General features: G+C 44.4%; 1 protein-coding gene across 1 annotated transcript in view; it reads left to right on the top strand.

Annotated features, from left to right (window-relative positions):
- The window catches only part of Adcy2 (adenylate cyclase 2), a 354,940-nt gene extending 333,609 nt beyond the window's left edge, over positions 1 to 21,331 (top strand). Inside the window, exons 23-25 of the mRNA XM_028782705.1 lie at positions 10,488 to 10,602; positions 15,950 to 16,074; positions 20,510 to 21,331. Of these exons, the coding sequence (XP_028638538.1) occupies positions 10,488 to 10,602; positions 15,950 to 16,074; positions 20,510 to 20,662 (393 nt within the window). The 3' untranslated portion in view covers positions 20,663 to 21,331. The remainder of the gene's footprint in view (positions 1 to 10,487; positions 10,603 to 15,949; positions 16,075 to 20,509) is intronic.
- Positions 21,332 to 21,646: the final 315 nt, after the last annotated feature.

Below are 21,646 nucleotides of genomic sequence, written 5' to 3'. Positions count from 1 at the left end.
CTGAGTGCTGTGCCCAGCCAGGAGCATGCCCAGGTAGGTGCGCACATGTCAACTGAGTGCTGTGCCCAGCCAGGAGCATGCCCAGGTAGGTGCGCACATGTCAACTGCCTGGCAGTGCATGGCTGTGTCCAGGACTCAGGTTATAACCAAAACAGCCATGCAGAGACCCAGAACTCGATTGTGTACACAGCCTGTAGCTGACTGCTCATAGTCCTAGAAGGAAAAAAGGCAAGAGTTCTGAAGACTTCTTAGAGTCCTCTGACCTCTGATTCTGAAGAGAAGATGAAGCGATTGATAGTTGATTGATATCAGATAAACAGACATATGTAAGACTGAATGACCCAGAGTCTCTCCCTCATCTTCAAACTGTCCACTTCTGGGTCTCTTTGTTAATTCCCATCGACTGCAAAAAGAAGTTTTTCTGATTAAGGTTGATAAGTATTCTGCCTGTGGGTACAGCAGTGTGTCATTTTGGAGTCATTTTATTGCTATGTTCATTTAGCAAAATGATATTAGTATGTTTTCCCCTAGGCCCATGACCTTTGAGTATTCTCAGTCAACTAGGAGCTGAGACTTTTGTCTTGCAGTGTGTTGTTTCTGTGTTAGTGTAGACTTGTCTGAGTTACTTGTTGGATGATTAGAAGAGATCAGTGAGTAAGACTACCACCCTAGCAGGAGAGTAGATTTTCTGAGGATCTCAACATAGTTTTACATGAAGCCTTCTCTCTGCTGGGGATTGCGTGGAACACACCAGAACACAGTTTCCTGAAAGCAGGTGGAATTCAGAGATAGGTAGGGCTGAGTCCCACATTCTCAGCTCATGACTACCTCAACTGTGAGAAAGGAGACACAACATAAGCCTTGGAAAAACCTCCAGAAGTCACAGGGAGGTCTGCTCCCATCCTAACATTCATGAGCAAAGAATAGCAAGAATAATTCTGAGTCAAGAGGTGTCTTATGGTTGGAGTTTCTATTGCCGTGGTGAAATGCCATGACCAAAAATAACACGAGGGGGAAATGGTTTACTTCATCTTAAAGTTTGTGATCCATCATCCAGGAAAGTCAGGTCCTGAGGCAGGAACCTGGAGGTGGTCAATGATCCATAGGCCATGGTGGAGTTCTGCTTACTGGCTTGCTCAGACCACTTTCTTAAACCATCCAGGACCACCTGTTCAAGGATGACACCATACACAGTGGTCTGGACCCTCCCATATCAATCATCAGTTCATAAAATGCCCTCACAGACTTGCCTAAAGGACAATCCGATGGAGGCATTTTTTTTTCAATTGAGAGTTCCTCTTCCCAAATAAAGAGTCAGATTAACAAACAAGCAAACAACAAACAGAAAACTAACCAAATAATATTCTTACAGTGTTTTGTTTCTGTATTAGCGTAGACTTGTCTGAGTTACTTGTTGGACTATTATAAGAGATCAGTGAGTAAGACTACCACCATAGCAGGAGAGTAGATTTCCTGAGGATCTCAACATAGCTTTACATGAAGCCTTCTCTCTGCTGGGGATTGTGTGGAACATACCAGAACACAATTTCCTGAAAGCAGGTGGAATTCAGAGATAGGAAGGGCTGAGCCCCACATAATAATAAGTGAATAAGTTAGTTTTCTAACTGTGAGGAAATTCCATGACCAAGACCACTTATAAAAGAAAGCATTTAACTAGGGGCTTGATTACAGGTTGAGAGAATGAATCCAGGACCATCACGTGGGAAGCATGACAGCACACTGGCAGCCACGGTGCTGCAGCAGGAGCTGAAATTGTTTATGTCAAGACAACAACCATGAGACAGAGAAAGAGAGAGAGCCAACTCTAATGGCCATGGGCCTTCGAAACCTCAAAGCCGACCCTCAGTGACACACCTCCTCCAACAAGGATTTCATGTTACATTTAGCAATCCTTCTCAAACATGTCGACCAACTGTGGAGATCAGGCATTCAAGCATAGGACTCGTGGATTATTCTCCTTTACCACAACAGCACAAGAAGTAACTTTAAAAGTACTCCGACTAAACGGTCATCTGTCCTCTACTTCAGTTGATTTCTTTACAAGAAATATTTTAGTGCCTGATCAGTGAGAAAAAGGAGAAGAAACAGTAAAAGAAACCTAAGAAATTCTCATGCTTGGACTGGCAGTAGTAACCTCCCAAGCCAGCTTACAGCCCGAGGCAAAAGCCCTGTGCATGTTCTTGTATATTTTAAAAGAGGTTTTTGGTTGTTTTTTTTTTCACATCACACTAATGTGTTGAAGTAAAAAATGTAAAATAGAGATTTTAAAATGCAACATTGTTTAATGTAAGTGTCTCATTTATAATCAAAGCAGAACTCATTATAACAAGTTTTTACTTTCTGTTTTAATAGAAAGGAACAGACTCTGTCAATGCCTTTAATGACCTAGAAAACCTTAGCTACTAAATGTAACATGAAATCCTAGTGTGTGGACAGGCCCTCTTCCTTTGCCTCAGGCTCCAAAGATGCACAGCATAGCACTGTCAGAAACTATCTGTCTTGGTCCTCATGGCTTGACACAGCTGATCAACACAGATGGAGGCCAGGAAATCAAAGCAGAAGTTTTGGATATCTGGTGAGGGCTGTCACAGTCCAAATATTAAATGATAAACTCTCTGGAACATTCCACAGATAAAGAAACTGGCAAGGAGCAGTCACAGACTTGACCAAGGCTGTAAAGAAAACAAGAGTCATAGAGCAGATTGCAGACCAGTGTCTGAATGGAGCATGTACGCCTCTTTGTCTGTCTGTCTGTCTGTCTGTCTGGAATACAGCTGCTGCTGACATTACTTTGGCTTCCTCCTCATCTGTCCTTGCTTGATGCTCTCCACCTGCTGTGTTCACACCCGAGCATGAATGTGAACACCATTGGGCATCTCTGCTGTGTTCACACCCGAGCATGAATGAGAACACCATTGGGCATCTCTGCTTCTATCCTGCCTTAGGAACTCACTCTCTGTTCAGAGCCCTGTCCCTCCACCCTCGAGAACTGTATCTCTGAACACGTCCTCTTGTGCCTGATCTAGAATTCTGCCTTCTGAGCAGGCAGTACAGTCCACCAGTGATGGTTTTCAACATAAACAAAAAAACAGCTGGATTTCTGAATCTGTCTCCCTATACAGAAACCAATATCTACCCCTTCTTTCGTAAGACTCTTAGGAAGATGACATTTACTATGACTATTCAAAACATTTCATAAAAGCCATGGTCTTCGTGGGCAATAAGAGAGCTAATAATGGTAACACAGACTCTGTCTCCCACAATGATGTCCTTGTCCTCTCTGGGTGAACTGAGATAAGAGCTATTGGGGGACATAAATGAAATATCATATCCATGCAGGAAATTTCTATCTAGTAGAAGCTATTTGTGATTACAATTTTTAATTAGAATTTCGGCAGTTTATACAACGATGGCTCTCTGAAAGGGAAAATCCATTGCATTTTATGAGGTTAAAAAAATGTCAATATTAATGTTAGTTATCTTTTCAAAAAAAAAAGAAGAAGAGAATGCCACATCTCTAAATGTGCTTAATACTTTGTATCTAAAGTTATAAACACAATATATTTATATGAGCAAATATTTAGTCTTCACAGCCAAACATTCAATTTGCAGAATATGTAGACCTTCTCAAGAATTAACTGGCTTTTCTTAAGCCCAAAAGGAGACAAAAATTACATGAATTATGGCCATTTAGAATTTGGCTTTCATTTATGATTGCTTCGCCGTTGTCTGTTGGCAGAACAACATCCTTATCTACCTACAAATTAAATACAAAGAGTCCTGTCAGCACTCAGCCAGGCCCGGCTTTAGTACCAGTCTCTGTTCCTCTTCACTTGCTCTTTAAAATGGAACAGGGAGTTCTTATTTTAAGCACTAGGACAATGTGACTCGACAGTGGCATCACCTTTAAGAACTGTCTGTTGTTCTTAACAGAATCGAGCATTTGTCAAGAGAGAAAACACTCCAAAGAATCGGCCCGCATTCTAGACTGTAGAATCCCATTGTGCTGTAACTCGTGCCCTGGTGACCAAAAGTCCTCTGAGGAAGTCTATTAGGGTTCAAACTGGGAGCTTGGCCCATCTCTGTGGCCCTGACTATTACCCTTGTGACTTCAGGCTTCTCGAAGCCCCATCCTGGCAAACCACGTTGATTCCTGTCTGTGGCTTTTAGACCTCAACCTGCAGTAGTCAAATGTTGGGTCAAGGATAGTTTTCTTGACTTGCAGAGTGTCGCCTTTTTAGAGACTGTTTTACTGAAGAATGATCACTCCTGCCCATTGGTGTTGATGACAGTGAACTGCAGGAGCAGAAGTAGCTGTTTCCCTTCGTTTGTTCTTCCCTGATTGGCCCTCCGCTCTTCTACCCAGCCTCCTTTGCTCCACTGCTCCACCTCTGAAGAGCTCAGTAGCTCCCCCCCCAACCCCCCGACTGCAGAGGAAGCCCCTGCCTAGTCAGTGACAAGTCAATATTATCACTGGTGGTAATTACTTACTGGTTTTAATATCTTCCCCACCAATTCTACCAGGAATTTAAAGACAACACACAAGGAAGAACCCACATTTAATCCCATGCTTGTATCCTCCTGTTGTATTCCTAATTGCATATAGCTGAGCACCCCTTTGGAAGGATGTAACATCCAGGGCTGGAGCCCCTGGGAGCGGTAAGCCTAGCAAGAGAGAAGAGGGACTTCCTGTCTCACCAGGGTGTGAGTGTCAGGTGTTTGTTCTGCATTGGACCTTGGCATTCAAGCTTTCTTAACGATTTTAAAATTAAAATCTTCAATTCAAATATTATTTAAATTAATTCATTTGCTTACTGTATGAAACAAAACAGGCATCAGGGCTTAGGTTTCAGGCTTAGTTAGGACCAGTCAGCCTCGGTAGATGGACCTCCAGCTCTACCCAGAACCTCAAAGGCACACGTTTCTCCTTTTCTATGCTGTCCATCACCAGCCAGCCCAGTTCAACCTCAGGCTCCATGTGAGCCCCTGAAAACTCTGAACTTGCTGATCCACGGCGTCCTTAACTAGAGCTTGCTGGCAGAACAGTGAACCGGAGATACTTTCATTCAACCGCCACTGCTCCTTGAAAGGCCAAGTTAGGAGCCACCCAGTGAGGCTGCTAGGAATCGTATGTTCCTGTTGTTACCTAGCAGGTGATTTCTTTTCACACTGTGCCTGGTCCAAGGGCCTTGTTGATGACTACTGTTAAAGTGTAGCAATGTAGAGTTGGTGCAACAGTTTCCACATGAGATACTGAGAGTACAGGAAATGCCAGCAGGGCTCCCCTGGTAGAAAGAGAAGCATCTCGGTGTTTGCTGAGATCTCCCACTGCCAAGTTACAGAAGCCAAACTGCCCACCGGAGCTGGTAGCCCGACTTCCTGGGAAGGGTGGAGGGCAGTTCCATTCTCTGCTTAAGTGAGGTTGGAGGCTGTGTGTTCTTGTAGAAACACCACAGCTTTCACGATATGTGATAGGAAGACAAACTTCTCTCTGCTTCTTTGCTGTTACTAGGGACCTGAAAACAAAAGGGGAAAAAAAATGAGCCATCCGTCTCGGCTGTACACACTGAGACTCTCAAAGACTCTTGACTTGCCAGACACTTTCACCACTGTCAAAGTCATTCAAGAATGTGAGAGACGCCCTACATAGAAAGAGAAAAGGTCAGATTAGGTCACCCCAAGACAGCTCCCTGCCTTGGTATTGATAAGTATCCCCAAATGTCACCTGATAATGGCTTGGTCTCTGGCTGTTGTTGCACTGAAGAATGGCAATACCTTCAGGAGACAATTAGATCCATTGAAAACTTACCCTTGGAGGAAATATTAGGACCCTGCATCTTTCTCTTGATCTTCATTTCCAGTCACAAGGGGGTAAGCAGCACCTCTGCCGTGGAGACCTCTATTAGGTGCTGCCTAGCAACAGGTCCAGTAAGAACAGGGCCGCCGGGCAGTGGTCTTTAATCCCAGCACTTGGGAGGCAGAGGCAGGCAGATTCCTGAATTCAAGGCTAGCCTGGTCTACAGAGTGAGTTCCAGGACAACCAGGGCTGCACAGAGAAACCTTGTCTCGAAAAAACAAAAACAAACAAACAAAAAAAGAACAGGGCCAAAATAAATGTATATTTACATATTTATGTATATGTATATATACATAAATCTTGAAATACAAGCTACCAAGTCTGTTTAGTGCTGCTTGTGTGTATATGATATCAGGGCTGACCACTTTGTATTAGTGAACTAGGTATAAGTCTCATCCCTGGGCAGGGCTAATTCTCCCTCTATCTGTAGTCATTGCTTACCTGCATTTCTTTGTCATGTGGCCCCATGAGACTTCCACATTAGTGTGTCCATCTGTGAGATCTTATCTGGGCAGTCATATTGTCGAGGGATTGTGAATGAAGCTTCCCTGTCGCTTAGGAAATATGAATTCACAGTGACTTCCTGGTCACAATATTTCTTCCCTTCTGTGTTCCCTGAGCTTTTGGGATGCTTTTGGATGCAGGAGTTGTGTTGTAGGTGCATCTGCCAGCCTGGGTGCCACAGGATCAGTTATTTTCTGTATTGTGGTCAGTTGTGGTTTTCCGTGATTGTCTCTGTCTGTTACTAAGACAGAGGTGAGGGGTGACAGCTACATTTAGCTGTGGACATAAGGGTGACTGTATAAACAGCTTATTTGTAATATAGTTAGGGATTATGCTGGTCTAGGGGCATTATGTAGTAAGTTCTTCTCTAACATCCATGACTTCACTAGCCGTAGATAGTTGGCTGAGTTCTCAATTCCACGCATGATTTACAACTTCTACCTGGAGAAGAGAGGAGTCATCTCAATTTGGGACTAAATGTTATCAAATAGTCACTTGTATTTTTAAAATCTCAGTAAGTGTGGCTTTTCATTCATCAGTGTTCCTTGTTAGTAAGGTTTCCAAAACAACCAGCTTAAAGTATGTACTTCAGAAATCAAACTTGTTGTGAGTCCAGTTAGACAGCTGTTCCATCTTAGTTTCTGTCTAACTTTATAAGTGAGAAAATCAAAGCTCAGGGAAGTTAAGTGACTCACCCAAAACTCACATATCCAGTGACTGGAGAGTTGAGTCTGCTTTTGTCTGACTCAGGCAGTATTCACTGAGCACCTTCTCCAGCATTAGCTGAGGACAACTTCATACGGCTCTCTCTCGTCACTGGGGCAGTGGTTAGATGCTACTGCACAAAACTGACAGGTATGGTCAGAATTCCTGAGAGCACCAAGTAGAGAACAAATCTTCCTTAGATAACACCCTGAGTCCCTGCAAGACCAAGAAAGTTGGAATCGGAACGCCCAAACATAAAACAGTCACATGGCAAGTGACTAGTGGAGGGGGGAGAAGAGAGGAGTCATCTCAATTTGGGACTAAATGTCATCAAATAGTCATTTGCATTTCATCAGTGTTCCTTGTTAGTAAGGTTTCCAAAACAACCAGCTTAAAGTATGTGCTTCAGAAATCAAATGTGTCATCTCTGGGTAGGTAGGCATTAGTTCAATATTTGGAACTATCTGGGAGAAATTGTTACTTAAATCATAGGAGAAATGACTGCATCATCCTGCCACCAAGCATGTGTCAAGGGCTCAGGTCTCAGGCACTTTCAGGAAGAACTGAGTTCTTCTGCAGACTGTATACTTCTTTTTCTAGGTTTGGCTGAGCCCACCTAAGCTGTTGGCATTGTGTTTGAACCGTCCTCCACTAACTCAATCTTGCTTTACTACTGAGGTCACTTACAAACCTCCATTCTTAAACAACTGCGTGAAAACACATGAAACGGTGGATGGGTAAGGTGCAAAGCACCTTGGTTCAGCAGAACTCAAACCATTTCTTCCACAAAAACACGTCCTCCTCTTAGATGGTCTTGATTTTGCCGCTTAAGATCCTCCCAGTTGACTCAGTGATGTGTTGCTCTGTTAAAAGAACAAGTGTGTTTGCCTCATTGCACAAGCTTTGAACCCTAGTCCCTCAGAAACCAGGGAGACAAACGTATTAACAACCTTTGGTACAAGCCTCACTGTTCTTAAAAGAAAAATCTCGTCATAGGCTAGTGAGGCAGCTCAGCAATTGAAGGCACTTTGTGCAAGCCAGGCAACATGACCTGAATCCCCAGAGTTGCTCCAGACATGAAAGGAAAGAGCCAACTCCATGAAGCAGTCCACATATGTCCCTGTAAAAAACATCATACGTACATTATGATGATGGTGAGGAGGAAGAGGAGGAGGAAGAAGAGGAGGAGGAGGAGGAGGAGGAGGAAGAGGAGGAGAAGGAGGAGGAGGAGACATTGCATTTCCACTGGAATCTTTTTTAAGGATTTATAGTTGTGGCTGGATTTGTGTCAACTTAACACAGACTGGCATTATCTGAAAAGGAGGGAGCAATTGAGAAAATGTCTTTATAAGATCTGGCTGTAGGGTATTTCTTAATTAATGATTGATGGGGGAAGGCCAAGCTCATTGTAGTTGGTCTTATCCCTGAACTTGTGGTGCTGGATTCTGCAAGAAAGCAGGCTTGAGCAAGCCACGAGGAGCAAGCCAGTGAGCAGCATCCCTCCGTAGCCTCTGCATCAGCTCCTGCCTCGAGGTGTCTGCCTTGTTTTGAGTTCCTATCCTGATTTGTTTTTTCTAAGATGAACTGTGATGTGGAAGTATAAATCAAATAAACCCTTTCCTCCCCAAGTTGCTATAGTCACGGTGTTTCATCCCAGCAAAAGTAACCCTAAAACAACAGTAACAGTATTCTTTCATTTGTTTGCTTTTTCTAGAGAGATGTTCAGCTGACAAATTGAAGAAACCTTTCTCTCTTAATGAGAACCCTAATCTCTCTTGTCCTTGCACATTTACATTCTTTACTTCAGACTAACCCTTTCCCTGACCCACCATTCAGGGTCATTTGTCCATGTTCAGACATTTTTTTGGGGGAGGAGGTCATTTCCACTAGAAACAGAGAATGCCATTAGCACCAATGAATAGAGACAGCAATACAAATAAACAGTATTTGAAGCCCAGGAAAGCTCCAGAACACAGGGTTATCAGCTCAATCAAGAGACCCAAGGTGAGAACCTGCTTTAGTGAGGCACCTCTCCCGTGCTTATATTGAACTGCTGAGCCGACTCACCAAATCACCCTCGTGCCATTGTCCCCTTCCTGTCGGCTGCTCCCCCAGTTGTCTCCACTCCCTGTTATCTAGAATGAATGATTTATGTCTGCTGTCTTCCTGTCTTCCTACCTCGCCTCTATAGAAGCTCCGAGGATTGGTTTTCATCTTGCTCATCTATGGAGAGATACCCAAGGCCATGTTATGTATGATACAGGAAATGGTCTGTCATTTTGGGATGAATACACTTGTTAAATACACAGAAAGAAAAAGTAAAAGATAACCATAACTTCATATGAAATGCTTTATTAAACACTCAGGGGTGAGCGAAGGGCAGGATTCCCCTGTGTTAGCCTGCATGGGCTCGTAACCAACACCACAACTAGTGGCTCTCCGTGCTCATTGCCTTTTCATTCTGGAGCTAGAAGTTCAACATCAAGGTGTTTCTGGGGCTGCTTTCTCCTGAGGCAACTGTCCTGGCTTGTAGATGACAGCTCCTTCCTGAATCCTCACACATTTGTCCCTCTGTGTACATCTGATCTCAACCTACTCTTACAAAAATGTCCATCTCCTAAGTTAAGGTTCAATCTAGTAACCTCACTAAATGGCCTGCTTAAAGATTTATATCAAATAAACCCTTTCCTCCCCAAGTTGCTATAGTCACGGTGTTTCATCACAGCAGAAGTAACCCTAAAACAATGGTAACAGTATTCTTTCATTTGTTATGAAAGATATGAAATCACATTCTGAGTGTCTAAAGTTAGACTTCCACACAAGACTCAGCCCTCCACATGCCCACCCTGAGTCCAAGGCAAAGTAAGAAGTGTATTACCAGAGATGAGGGGAGCTGCCAAGGGATAACAGCCGCCATCAAGGACTGGTTAGAGTACTGCAAATGGTGAGAACCAAGCTACATCATCAAAGTAGGCCCTCTCGTCTTCATGGAGCTCCCATTGGTCAACTCCAGCAGGACCCAGAGCAAGGCAAGCAGCAGGGGCCCCTTGGATGGGCCAGCCTTGATAAGGTTGGGTATGTGGACAATGAAGATTTAGCTGCCCTCAAAGTTCACTGCTACTAGTGTCTTACATGTAGAACAATGGAGCTCGAAGGTGAGCCACATCTCTGAGCCCTGGGGCTTCCTCCCGGAGATGCCCGTGATGCTAGGCCAGTGTGTTCCAGAGGTTGATGTCATGCTTTGATTCCAACAGTAGATTCAGATAAAATATTTCCTTGAGATGAGATTTAAGTCTCACAAAGGTGTGAGTCCTTCCTACAGGATAGGCCCAGGCTCATGACTGAGTGATGACGTCATTCTGTGGTCTAACCCTGTACGGATGCCTTTGATCTCTTTCAGGAACCTGAGCGTCAGTACATGCACATAGGCACCATGGTGGAGTTTGCATATGCCCTGGTGGGAAAACTGGATGCCATCAATAAGCACTCCTTCAACGACTTCAAGCTGCGAGTGGGTATGTTGTGCAGAGTGATGGGGGCAACCGCAAAGGTCTGGGATGAGGGAGAAAGCAAAGAGACACCATGACCAAGACAACGCTTACAAGGACAGCATTTCATTGGAGCTGGCTTACAGGTTCAGCGGTTCAGTCCATGATCATCAAGGTGGGGGCATGGCAGCATCCAGACAGGCATGTCACTAGAGGAGCTGAGAGTTCTACATCTTCACCCAAAGGAAGCCACAAGCAGACTACTGCCTTCCAGAGCCCACCCCAACTGTGACACACCTACTCCAACAAGGCCATACCTCCTAATAGTGCCACTCCCTAGGCCAAGCATATTCAAACCAACACAAGAATCAATGGGGACCCTGGTGCTGCTGAACCTAAGCAGTTAGAGGCACTAGAACAGTGGATCTGGCTGTATACAAAAGGGAGTAGAGAAACTGTGAGCCCTAGAGTCCTTTCATGCCATTTGAAAAGAGATGTTCCCTTTGGCTGAATGCTAGGAACAGACATGTGATTCATCGGGTAGAGTTGGTGCTGTATCTTAGTCTCCAGAGCCTCCAGTGAACCACAGGTCTACCTACCACAGAATCATTCACTTATGTGCCTTATGGATTGGAAGCTGCCATTGTTTTGCTGTTACCAGTGGCCTGCCATCAAGTAGCTTTTCCACCTGTGCCAGAGATAAGAGATGCCGTTGACTAGAGTGCATCTTAGCATCAGGGTGGTGGTGTATGTACATGCAGTTCTAGCACTGGGGAGGGTTAGAAGCAGGATTCACGACCATCCTCAGCTACATAAGAGTTCTAGGACAGCTGAGGCCAGATGAGACTCTGTCTCCGAAACCAAACAGTAAAATCCAGTACTGCACTCACAGCCTTGAAGAACACAAAATGTGTGTCCCAGGCAGTTTTTCCAATTTCCTTCCATCTTGGGGAGATTTTTAGTATTTAAAAAAAAATCATAACTTCTAATTTACTGAGGAAAAAGAAACGTCTTGATTTCTGAGAAGTTCTTTTTTAACAAGCTTTAAGTTGGTATTTAGCATGTTTCATGATGACTTGCCTTTTCCAAAGTCTTACTTTAAAAAAAAAATCAGTGTTTGAAGCCATCGACTTAGCACACAGCTGGCCCATAATGTATGCATGGTATCTGCAGGAATTTGTGATTTGTAAGAACTTCTTTAACAATTTTTTTTTGTTTTCTTGGCAACACATTTTGCTTCTTCTGTTAGTCCAGAGACAAGCAGTTCCTGTGTCAAGCTCCATCTGTGGGGTTTATAACTTTTTTGCATACAGATTTTTACTTTGGAGGGGGCGGTGGAAATATCTAGATATTTGAAGTTATTTTCTTCCTTCTCTATATATGTGGCCTGAATTCTAAAAACTCTCCTGATAACGAACGAGATGCTCTTCCTCACACATGCTGTTGACTGTGAGCATCCAAGCATGTTGTGCTTTGTAATGTGCCACTTCTGTACAGGTAACCCTTTATCTAGACTCTGCAAACACAGAAGTCAGGGAGGCGAGGGGACCAGGACACTGCCCTGCCAGACAATCATCCTTATCACACACCTCTTGGATCCTAGACCAGAGCTTTCTTTATATAGTTTCTTGACAACCTGGGAAATGGTGTCTTCAGACCCGGATGTTACTGCTCTGTTGCTATAATGGAATCCCTGGATATAGTTTTTGAGGCTGATGGCTCAAAATCAGGTGCTAATGGTCCATTTGGCCTATAGTGTAGGTCTCATGGTTACATCACAGCATGGGACGATGACATCATAGTAGTTGTACATGTGAGAGGGATCACATAGCAAAGTAGGGGAGGGGAGGCAGAGAGGCTGGAAGGTTAAACTTATTCTTGGCAACCGTCTGCATCCATGAGAGATGAGCTAACCCTCACAGTGACGTAATCACTAAGTTCATCCTTTTCAAGACCCCATCACCTCACCATCACCACCTGAACACTGAGCTTTCTGTGCGACCCAGTACTGTTTTCAAACATTGTATGTTTCCATACATTGCATGGTTTCCAAACATGCATAAGGTAACCCAGCCATATGTCATGAGAACAGGACAACCCTGTGTCTGTCATAAGCGTTACATCCAGAGTGATCTCAGTGGTGGGAAAGGTAGGATGGTGGATTAGAGACACCCAGAGTTTTTCTGCATCTTCACAAATCTGAAAAGGGAAAAAGCAGATTCACCTAGAAAGGCCAGGAGGGCAACAATAAGCACCAGCCTGCTGCAGAGGTGGTGAAATCCACAAATCATGAGCTTCAGGGTCACAAAAAAAAAAAAAAGGAAAGAAAGAGAGAGAGAGAAAGAGAGATAGGGAAAGAGAGGGGGAGGGGGGGGGGGGGAGGGGGAGGGGGAGAGGGGTGGGAGAGGCCAAGCCCAACAAACAGCAGTGAGCAAAATGGCCGGAAAGAGAGGATGCCATGCAGAGAAACAGAAGCTTGGGAAATGCACAGGAGTGAAGACTCAGCTCTGCAGAAAGAGCATTAGAGGGCAGAGCTGCATGCTGCACTAAAGCAGATAAGTCAGACGGGACTCCAGTGCCTCCTAAAGTTGCTCGCTGGAGTGGAGAAGCAACACCATCCTGGCCTATGCCTTACAGTCAGGTATCTCTGCTGGAAGAACAGAGACCCTGCACTGTTGTATCTTCCACACAGGCCCTTCCTCTTCCACTGATAAAGTTAGGAAGCATGCAGTGAGCCAGTGTGGACCCAGGAGATGAGTGACAATGTGGTTTGAGACCAGTTGCTGCTAATTAGTCTTGGAGAAAATCATAATTGGTTTAGATACAAACATTCTGAATTATCGTGAGTAGTAAATGCCTTCCCTCAGTGGGTATTTGTTGAGTGCCTGTTTTCTTCTGATTACTCAGTAACTAACATCTTTCCATTCAGTGTATACTTCAGTCCTGTGGACTGTTAACCTGATGGTTTGTTTGTCTTTGAGTCCCCCTTTCCCAAGCCCTCAGACACCCCTAAGAGGTGCTCTTTGCCTGACTTCAGCACAAAATACTATTAAGTGGCAGTTCATATGGGGATCGTAGAATAAAATAAGCACACAAAGCAATGGCTCCATCATGAGCAAGATTCACTCCAGGTATAACCTCTTCTGTAGGCCAGGCCGTAAAATCAGAGACATAAGTCATGTACACTCACCGTGCTCCATGCAGGGATAGCCTGTTGCCAGCCATAACCAGTTCAGACCCCAACATCCCAAAGAGATGCTGTCCAAGCAGAGATCTACAGACAGGCAGAAGAAATGCTGATGTTTGAGGGGATAGAATCCCAGGCCAGCATCCTGACCTGACCCCTTGGTGCTCTGATCCTTGGGACGGAGTTGGATATCTACAACAGAAGTTAAATTTCACCGAGTATACTACAAAAGAAGAGAAGAATGCATTTGTCACCTCTTGTACCTACAGGATTTTATGGACTGGTATTTGGATTTTGTTTCTGAGCCTAGCTTCCTGCTGTAAAAAAAAAAAAATCTCCCTAAAATCCATCACTAGGCAGGTCTGCAATCAGAATCTATATATCTCAGAAATGCCATTGTTAATACAGTTGTGGTGATGCTTCAAGGTGAGGGCAAAGATGCAGCAGAAAATGTGAAAGAGTAGCCAGAGAATCGTAGCAGCCGTTCCAATGGCCCTCCTCCACCCTACCCCAAAACACTCAAGGATCTGTGTGTTTGAACTGAGTTCTCCAGGCAAGAAATCAACATATACTTTGAGGTTGGCTGAGACAATCCCAGGGCTCCTGTCAGTTAGAGATGTTGATCTGACTCTTGACCCATTGGCTACCAATAGTAGATGCTATCACTATGCCCCACCCCTAGGCAAGACTCACTCTAACCCCAGTTGAGCAATAACCAGGCATCACAATTTTAGCTGATCAGAGAGGGACCTCAGCAGAATCGCTGTCACCTTTATGGATAGTGGTGACCCAGGATGTCTTATTTATCTGGGGAAGTAATTCGTAAAGCCTGAGTACTCCAAGACTCCCACAAATCCTTTGTGCCTCAGCCAGAACTGGGCCAGCCAGGCCAGAAAGCAAGCACTGTGAATTTCTCTACAACATTTGTGTTTGGTCTTCTTAGAGACTCAGAGGGGAGGCTTCCATCTCAGCAGGATGACCTCCCTCACTCTGAGACACAAAGAACTCTGGACACAAAGAGGGCCCAGATCCAACAGAACCGGAACCCAGGATGCCTGGAGGTTGGCCAAGTGTGTCTCTTCCTCATACAGGACAACTTTAACCAGCTCTTCTCTCCTATAGTCTCAAGGCTCACAAAACCCCTCACTGCTTCTGAATTTGAGCATATTTTATATGTTAGGTTCCAGTGCCTTTTTTTTTAATTCCAAAATTGGAGTTCTACCAGGCTCTTTTTAATCACACACATTAGTTGTTTTGTTTTTAGTGCAGACCTGAGTAGTCACTCTCTAGAAGTTCAAGGGAATCCTCTGGAAAACAGGGTAGCAAAATACATCACCATACACAATACATTCAGAAGCAGCAAGACCATGCAGGTAAAAACCCACATGCACAGGTAGAGGCACGAGATGTGTTGTTGAGGGCCCAGAAGCCACTCCTGGCTTGGACCCCTCTTTCTGCCTCTATGATGACACCTACTTCTGTTTCCTTAGCCAGTAATGGTGGCCTGACCCACCTCCCAGAGTTGTCAGGACTGTTAGAGGAGTGTGTGTGGGGAAGCATGAAGGGTAGCTCATGGAAGTCAGTGACACCGCATTAGTGAGACTGTGGTAGCGACTGTGCTTGTCATGTTGGCAAAAGGGAGGTAAGGCATACTGAGTTCATCCACTCAGGGTACACAGTTAAAACGTGAGTATTTGCCAATGACCATTAACTATATTTGGTATGATAGCTCATACCTCTGATGCCAGCACTTAACAGGAGGAGTTGAAGGGCAAAGTCTGCCTGAGCTAGCTGCACCCCAAAGGAAACAGACAAGATGAAACTCACGTAATTGTGAACTCTGGAAGACTCTTGTGATGACTTCTCACCTGAGATTCCTTATCGACGTCAAGAAAACAATTTGTCCTAATACTGAGTGTTTCAAAGCGCGCAGGTCTTACGACAAAGGAGCGTCAATGTTGGCATTACAAACACGAACAGAGCTCTAAATGGAACACCGATAGGCATAGGCACTGTAGCATCTTGAGATGATAAAGTTGGAGTTGTTCTGAACTCTGAAGCCTTGTAGTTCATGGAGTTGGTTGAGATTTGTTTAATATTGATGCTTCAAGCACCATTTGGATGCTTTCTGACTTAAGAGAGTTACTGTGATTCAATTGTTGCTAACCAGGCTCTGACATGTTGCAGGTATCAACCATGGACCTGTAATAGCTGGCGTCATAGGGGCTCAGAAGCCACAGTATGACATCTGGGGCAACACTGTCAATGTCGCCAGCAGGATGGACAGCACTGGGGTCCTGGACAAAATACAGGTAACCTAGACTCTTCTCAGCCACCCTTGGTTCTCTTGGGAACTGTCATTGATTGTAATAGTGATGTTTGTGATTGTCCTGTCCAGCAGGGCAGTGAACAGGGTCCAGGGAGATCACCTGAAAGAGAAAACCGGGGAAAAGGCAAACGCAAAGAGCCACAGCTTGTCTATAGTCTGATCAAATTGCCATTTTTACTTTTTCACACAGGGATTATATACACAAAAAGGCAGGATATGGGGAAGGGGATGACACAGGAGCATAGGTGTTCAGGGGGAATACAGATATCTTTCAGAACAGGGTATCGGCTGAGTGAAGGTTCAGGGAACAGGTCACTATGACTCTGTCTATGATTCACTTGTCCTTATCTAAGCTGGTACTATCCACCAAGGCTACCTGTTTACAAGGTCTATGAGTATTATCCAGGTTTGTAAATTTCCACCAAGGCTACTTGTGTACAAGATCCTATAGCCATTTGTTCAGTGATTTTCCACAGAGACCAAGACTTTGTGTTAGCAAGCTGACTTAGGCTTAGTGCCGATTTTTAGGCCTTCACTGTAAGTGAGGCTGCCCCAACAGATGATAATTATAATTAATAATAATACATTACAACAGAAATTTAAATAGGAAAACTTAGAGTTTAAACCCTTCTATAGGGAATATCTTAGTTTTTGCATTAACTGTTTGGAATGACAACAACCAGACTCTAATTATGAGAAGTCGAGGGCCTTCAAAAGACAAATCCTCTGACCAGAAGTACAGGATGGTGACCCATAGACCTGAATGCCCTAGAGGGAAGGTGCTCTCCTGTACTGAAAGCCCAGGAGATGTTTTATGAACTATTCCCTTTTCTGACCCCATCACATCTATAAAGACTTTGCAGCTCAAAGCTCAGGTAACCCCGACTTCCTCGGAGGGAAAATGTAGAAAGGATGAAGATTGGGAGAACTGAAGGTAAGACTGACAGAAATGACAGAATAAAATCATCTTAACGAGATATCTCACAAGCTCTAAATGACCCCAAATCTCGACAATCCACCCAGGGGAAAGAAAGTCAATATCTGACAAATTAAAGCAACAACTGAAAAAATAAAATCATTTCATGTTAGTATCCCCACTGCTCATTTAATCAATTTCATCCATGGCTACAGTAACTCTAATTTAAAAACCGCACTAATCACATTCTGGGGGCAGGAGGGAAGAGTAGAGACCGCTCTAAAGATAACGAGGAAAAAAATCTGTTATATGAAGTGTGATGGAATTCTTCCAGTTCTGTAGTTGCACAGTGGTCAACCAGTCAAGACAGAGTACACAAAAGATGGGAAGGAGGCTACCCAGAAGACAGCTGTGTCTCCTAGGATTGGTACTTGAGCTCATTTAATTCCTGGCTCCTGTCACATGCTGAGCTATGTACTGTGCCTAGAGCAGGGAAGATGTCAGTAGCCCAGTGCCCTCACGCTGTGGAACAGCGCTACATTATAGACAAGGGGTGCACTGTGGTCGTCACAGCTGTGTGGTCACAAGTATGACAGCATCATAAAACAGGGCATGTTTTGAACCATGGTGGAAAGCGAGCTGACAGACCAGAAAGGGAAGTTGATACAAGGTTGCTTTTGACAGAGGAGAAAGGGAAGTTGATACAAGATTGCTTTTGAAGTGGGGAGCGTCTCTCTCTAGGCACTAGTCAACGACTTCTCTACCTGCCCTCGCTGTTAGACAAACGTTGCATCTGTTGTACATTCAAGGTCTCTTAGGCCCACTGGAGGGGGTACCTCAACAGCCACACCCAGTGGTCCCATTCATCAGGAATTATAATCTCTAGTCATTGCCTGAACTCTTTGATGACAATTAGGGTTTCCTTTTCTGAGACTGGGGGAATGACAAAAGACAGGCATGACATGAAGTAGGCCATATGCTAGAAATGTCCTTGATCCTGTCTTGGCTAAAGACCAGATATACTGAAGTTTTTGAGGATTCTGATCTCTAGTCTGGTTCCTAAATAATTTTAAGGTTATCTCTTCAGCAGAGGGTTGGGATGTTACAACACCTCTGTTCTATACGAGCTGTGGACCTACACTTTCTCTTTCCCAGGCAGCACTAGAAATATAAACTTCACTCAAATTATGGTATGCACAGGTCAAGGACTTCGTTCTAAATTCCATCTCTAGCCTTGTGTGGAGACCTGGCTTCTGAAGCTACCCAAAAGGAGGCGGGAGGGATCGTCAGTCCCTGATGAAGCCATAGGCTTTTCCTTCCCAGAAGGCTCTTTGAGCAGATGCTTGCAACCGCTTGCAGAGAGCTTGATGGTGCCAGTCTGCCTGCTTTCTCCGTGCCTTTTAGTTTTGTTCTTTATCCTCTTTTTGAATACTGGTCTTTGGTGAGTATGGGCAATGTTCACAGGACAGAGGCAATGAAGAAAGGTGGTATGAGATCACTAAGGAGAAAGATGGGCGCTAGGTGCGGGCATGGCTAGAGAATAGCCCATGGAGGAGGAAGACAGTCTCTTGTAGTTTGGGGAAGAAAATGAACGACATGGACAGCATAGAAGGGAATGTGGGAGGCTGCTGGCCATCCTAATGTTTGAAATAAGAAATACAACAAAGAGAATGGAGTCTACCTCTTAATGTATTTTTATTTTTAATTATGTACATAAATATATTTTTTACCAGTCACTGTACAATATGTCAGTGTCCTGTGTGACTCTACAGGACTTCTGTACTAACATTCCATGTGATCCAGTGCATCTCAGACAGGTGAAGCATCTCAGACAGGTGGAGCATCTCAGACAGGTGAAGCATCTCAGACAGGTGGAGCATCTCAGACAGGTGGAGCATCTCCACAGACTGACTGAAGAGGAACTAGGGCAGATCTCTGTGGAGACTGAGAAGGTTTTCAGGCTGCTGCTTGTGCTGCCTCCAAAACTGGTGTGAGCACCAGGTAGGCTTCCTCCTAGGATGCAGCCTGTTCTCACTCCAAACGTGATAGAAACACAATCTTTTTATGATTGAAAATTTCATAAATCATTCTCTTCCAGCTTCATATTCCCTTCTTTTTTTAAAACCCACACAGTCCACACCTCATGCCTCATGTGCATTAGTACAAGGCCGTCTACGGGTGCACAGGCTCCTTTCAGGAGCCATATACTGAAGGAAACTGACTCTCCCTCCCCTAACAGTCGTCGGTTGCCAACAGCTCCTCAGCTAGGGATGGAGCACACTAGTTCCCTCTTCCATTCTGAATGCTGTGGCTTACCCTACGCCGATGCTGTACATGCAGACACAGCACAGTCACACTCTTATGTGAAGCTGCCCTCTTGTGTCCAGAGAACACTTTCTCTGTACTTATTCACTACCTCTGGCCGGTACAGTCTTTCCATCTGCTCTTCTGTGATGATCCCTGAGCCTTGGCAGCAAAAGATGTGATACCGAGATACCATATAGAGCCGAGCAGTTCAGGATCCCTTATTCTCTGTGTGCTGGCCAGTTTCCAGTCTCTGTTAATTGTCACTGAGTGAAAAAAAGAAGCTTTTCTGATTAACATTGAGAGATCCATTAATTTATAGGTAGAAACATAAGTGCTTAGGGGGCAATTTATACCACATCGGTTCAGCACAACGACAGTATTAAGTTGTCCCCTAGAGCTATGACCCCTCCAGCCATAGGTATGTGACCCAGTTTAGTGGTACCACATGTGGATTCTGTCTTGTGGTTTATGTACTTGTAGGTGTATCTTGCTAGGCCAGTCATTGTCAATTGCGGGTTCATCAGTAAGCAAGATTGTTGGCTGTTTTTCCCCACTAGTACCATCCCTAGAATCTTCCAGTACTATGAAAGCTAATCAGTAGGGATTAAACTTCCAGGTCTGTATCAAGTTTCCCCATGCCCTGTGACCCAAGTATGTGGTGTCTTCAATAACAAGGTGTTACCATCAGGTTCTGGAAGGTAACCAAAAACAGTTGCAGTAGCCTGTAATATTTTTCTACAGAACCCAAAAAGAGGTAACCATACCCGACATCTGGCTTTTACTTGATAGCCTATGGTGTCTGAGAGAGGTACTGCCACCACTCCACCCCAACCCCCAAATTATAGGGTAACTTATTTAAACTCCAAAGTATGTATACACTTCAGGAGTTTTCTACAATAGTGTGTCTTCATAAGGTTTTCCAAGGTATTTAATGTTAGTCATCCCTCCCCCACAAGACACCATAAAGATGTCTTAATCTTGAACCTTACTTGGCAGTGTTGACTCCTTCCAGTTTTCATACCAGCAGTAAATTAAGCGTTATTGACTTTAATATTCTCTGGTACATTTCTTTTTCTATCATTTTCTCAGGAATGGAACTCTTGAGGCTGGAGCAGGAAGGCTTTTTGACCCTGTTTGAAGTGCGTTCGTTGCATTGACTTGGGCAGTAATCCCCTTGTGTTTCTGTGGCCTGTAGGTGACTGAGGAGACAAGCCTGATCCTGCAGACGCTTGGCTACACATGTACATGTCGAGGTATCATCAATGTGAAGGGGAAAGGGGACCTGAAGACGTACTTTGTAAACACTGAGATGTCAAGGTCCCTTTCTCAAAGCAACTTGGCATCCTGAAAAGCCGCCTCTTCCTGACAAGAAGAGTGTACTTGCAGGAAGCTACCACGCACTTTCTGACTGCAGCCCTTGCCCTTCGTCTCGATGTACGTGCTCTGTCCCATCCTCTGGAGCCCTTTGCAGACTAGTTCCTGTGACCCAGTGGCATACTGTTTGGTGTCTGTGTGTGCCCAGATTGTCCTGCCACTTGCACTGTGCTTGCTCCTAAGCAGAAGGAGAAGGAACCGTTTCCTGGAAGGAGAGCACTGAAGGAAGTGATGGAGGAAGTGGTGAAGTGAACACACATTCTTAAGGCAATAAAACTGGGGGGTGTATATTATCTTCTGGTGCATGTTCTTCTCTGGAAAATACGGTAGCTCGTAACTGCATCCCTAGTCTGATATTCAAACACACAGTATTTGTGAATAAGCTGATCCTGTCACCCAACATGGAGTCTGTGCTCACCCACCCATGTGTCTCATCGCCAGTGATCGTCCATGGGCCTCAGCTGAGACTCAAGGCTTTTGTCACCTTGCTGTCTTGTCTTGTGACAGCGGCACGCTGCCATCCATCACCAGAATTAGTCCTCACAGCCTAGGACCAGTTTTGTACCAAACTCGTCTGATGTTTTGATGCCATTTGTCTTTTGTAAGGTTAATTCATTAAAAGTTTTATGTACTTTGGTTTATAGTGCCCGAATCTTTTCTTTTCCTTTTTTTTTTCTTTTTTCTTTTTCCTCCTGTGGTTTAGTCCAGAATGAAAATGTGTTTTCCGTCTCCCTTTTCAGAGACAGCCTAGAAGCTGGAACTGAGATAGACTCTTGGATAATGGAGATTGTGTCAAAGTCTGCGATGCAGTAAATTATGGTGTGGTTTTACGGGAGGAGAGAGTCTGTGCTCAGTGTATCTGATGGTCTGGTCTTAATTTTGCTTTCTTTCAAGAACAATTTAAACGGTACAAAGCCAGCCGGAGCCTCAGAGCCCTTTCTGCCTACTGACACCTCTT

This window comes from Grammomys surdaster, unplaced genomic scaffold (assembly GCF_004785775.1).
Source record: "Grammomys surdaster isolate TR1022 unplaced genomic scaffold, NIH_TR_1.0 843, whole genome shotgun sequence".
Lineage (NCBI taxonomy): Eukaryota > Metazoa > Chordata > Mammalia > Rodentia > Muridae > Grammomys > Grammomys surdaster.
Note: the sequence above shows the minus strand (reverse complement) of the source record. Positions and strands in the feature narration are given on the sequence as shown.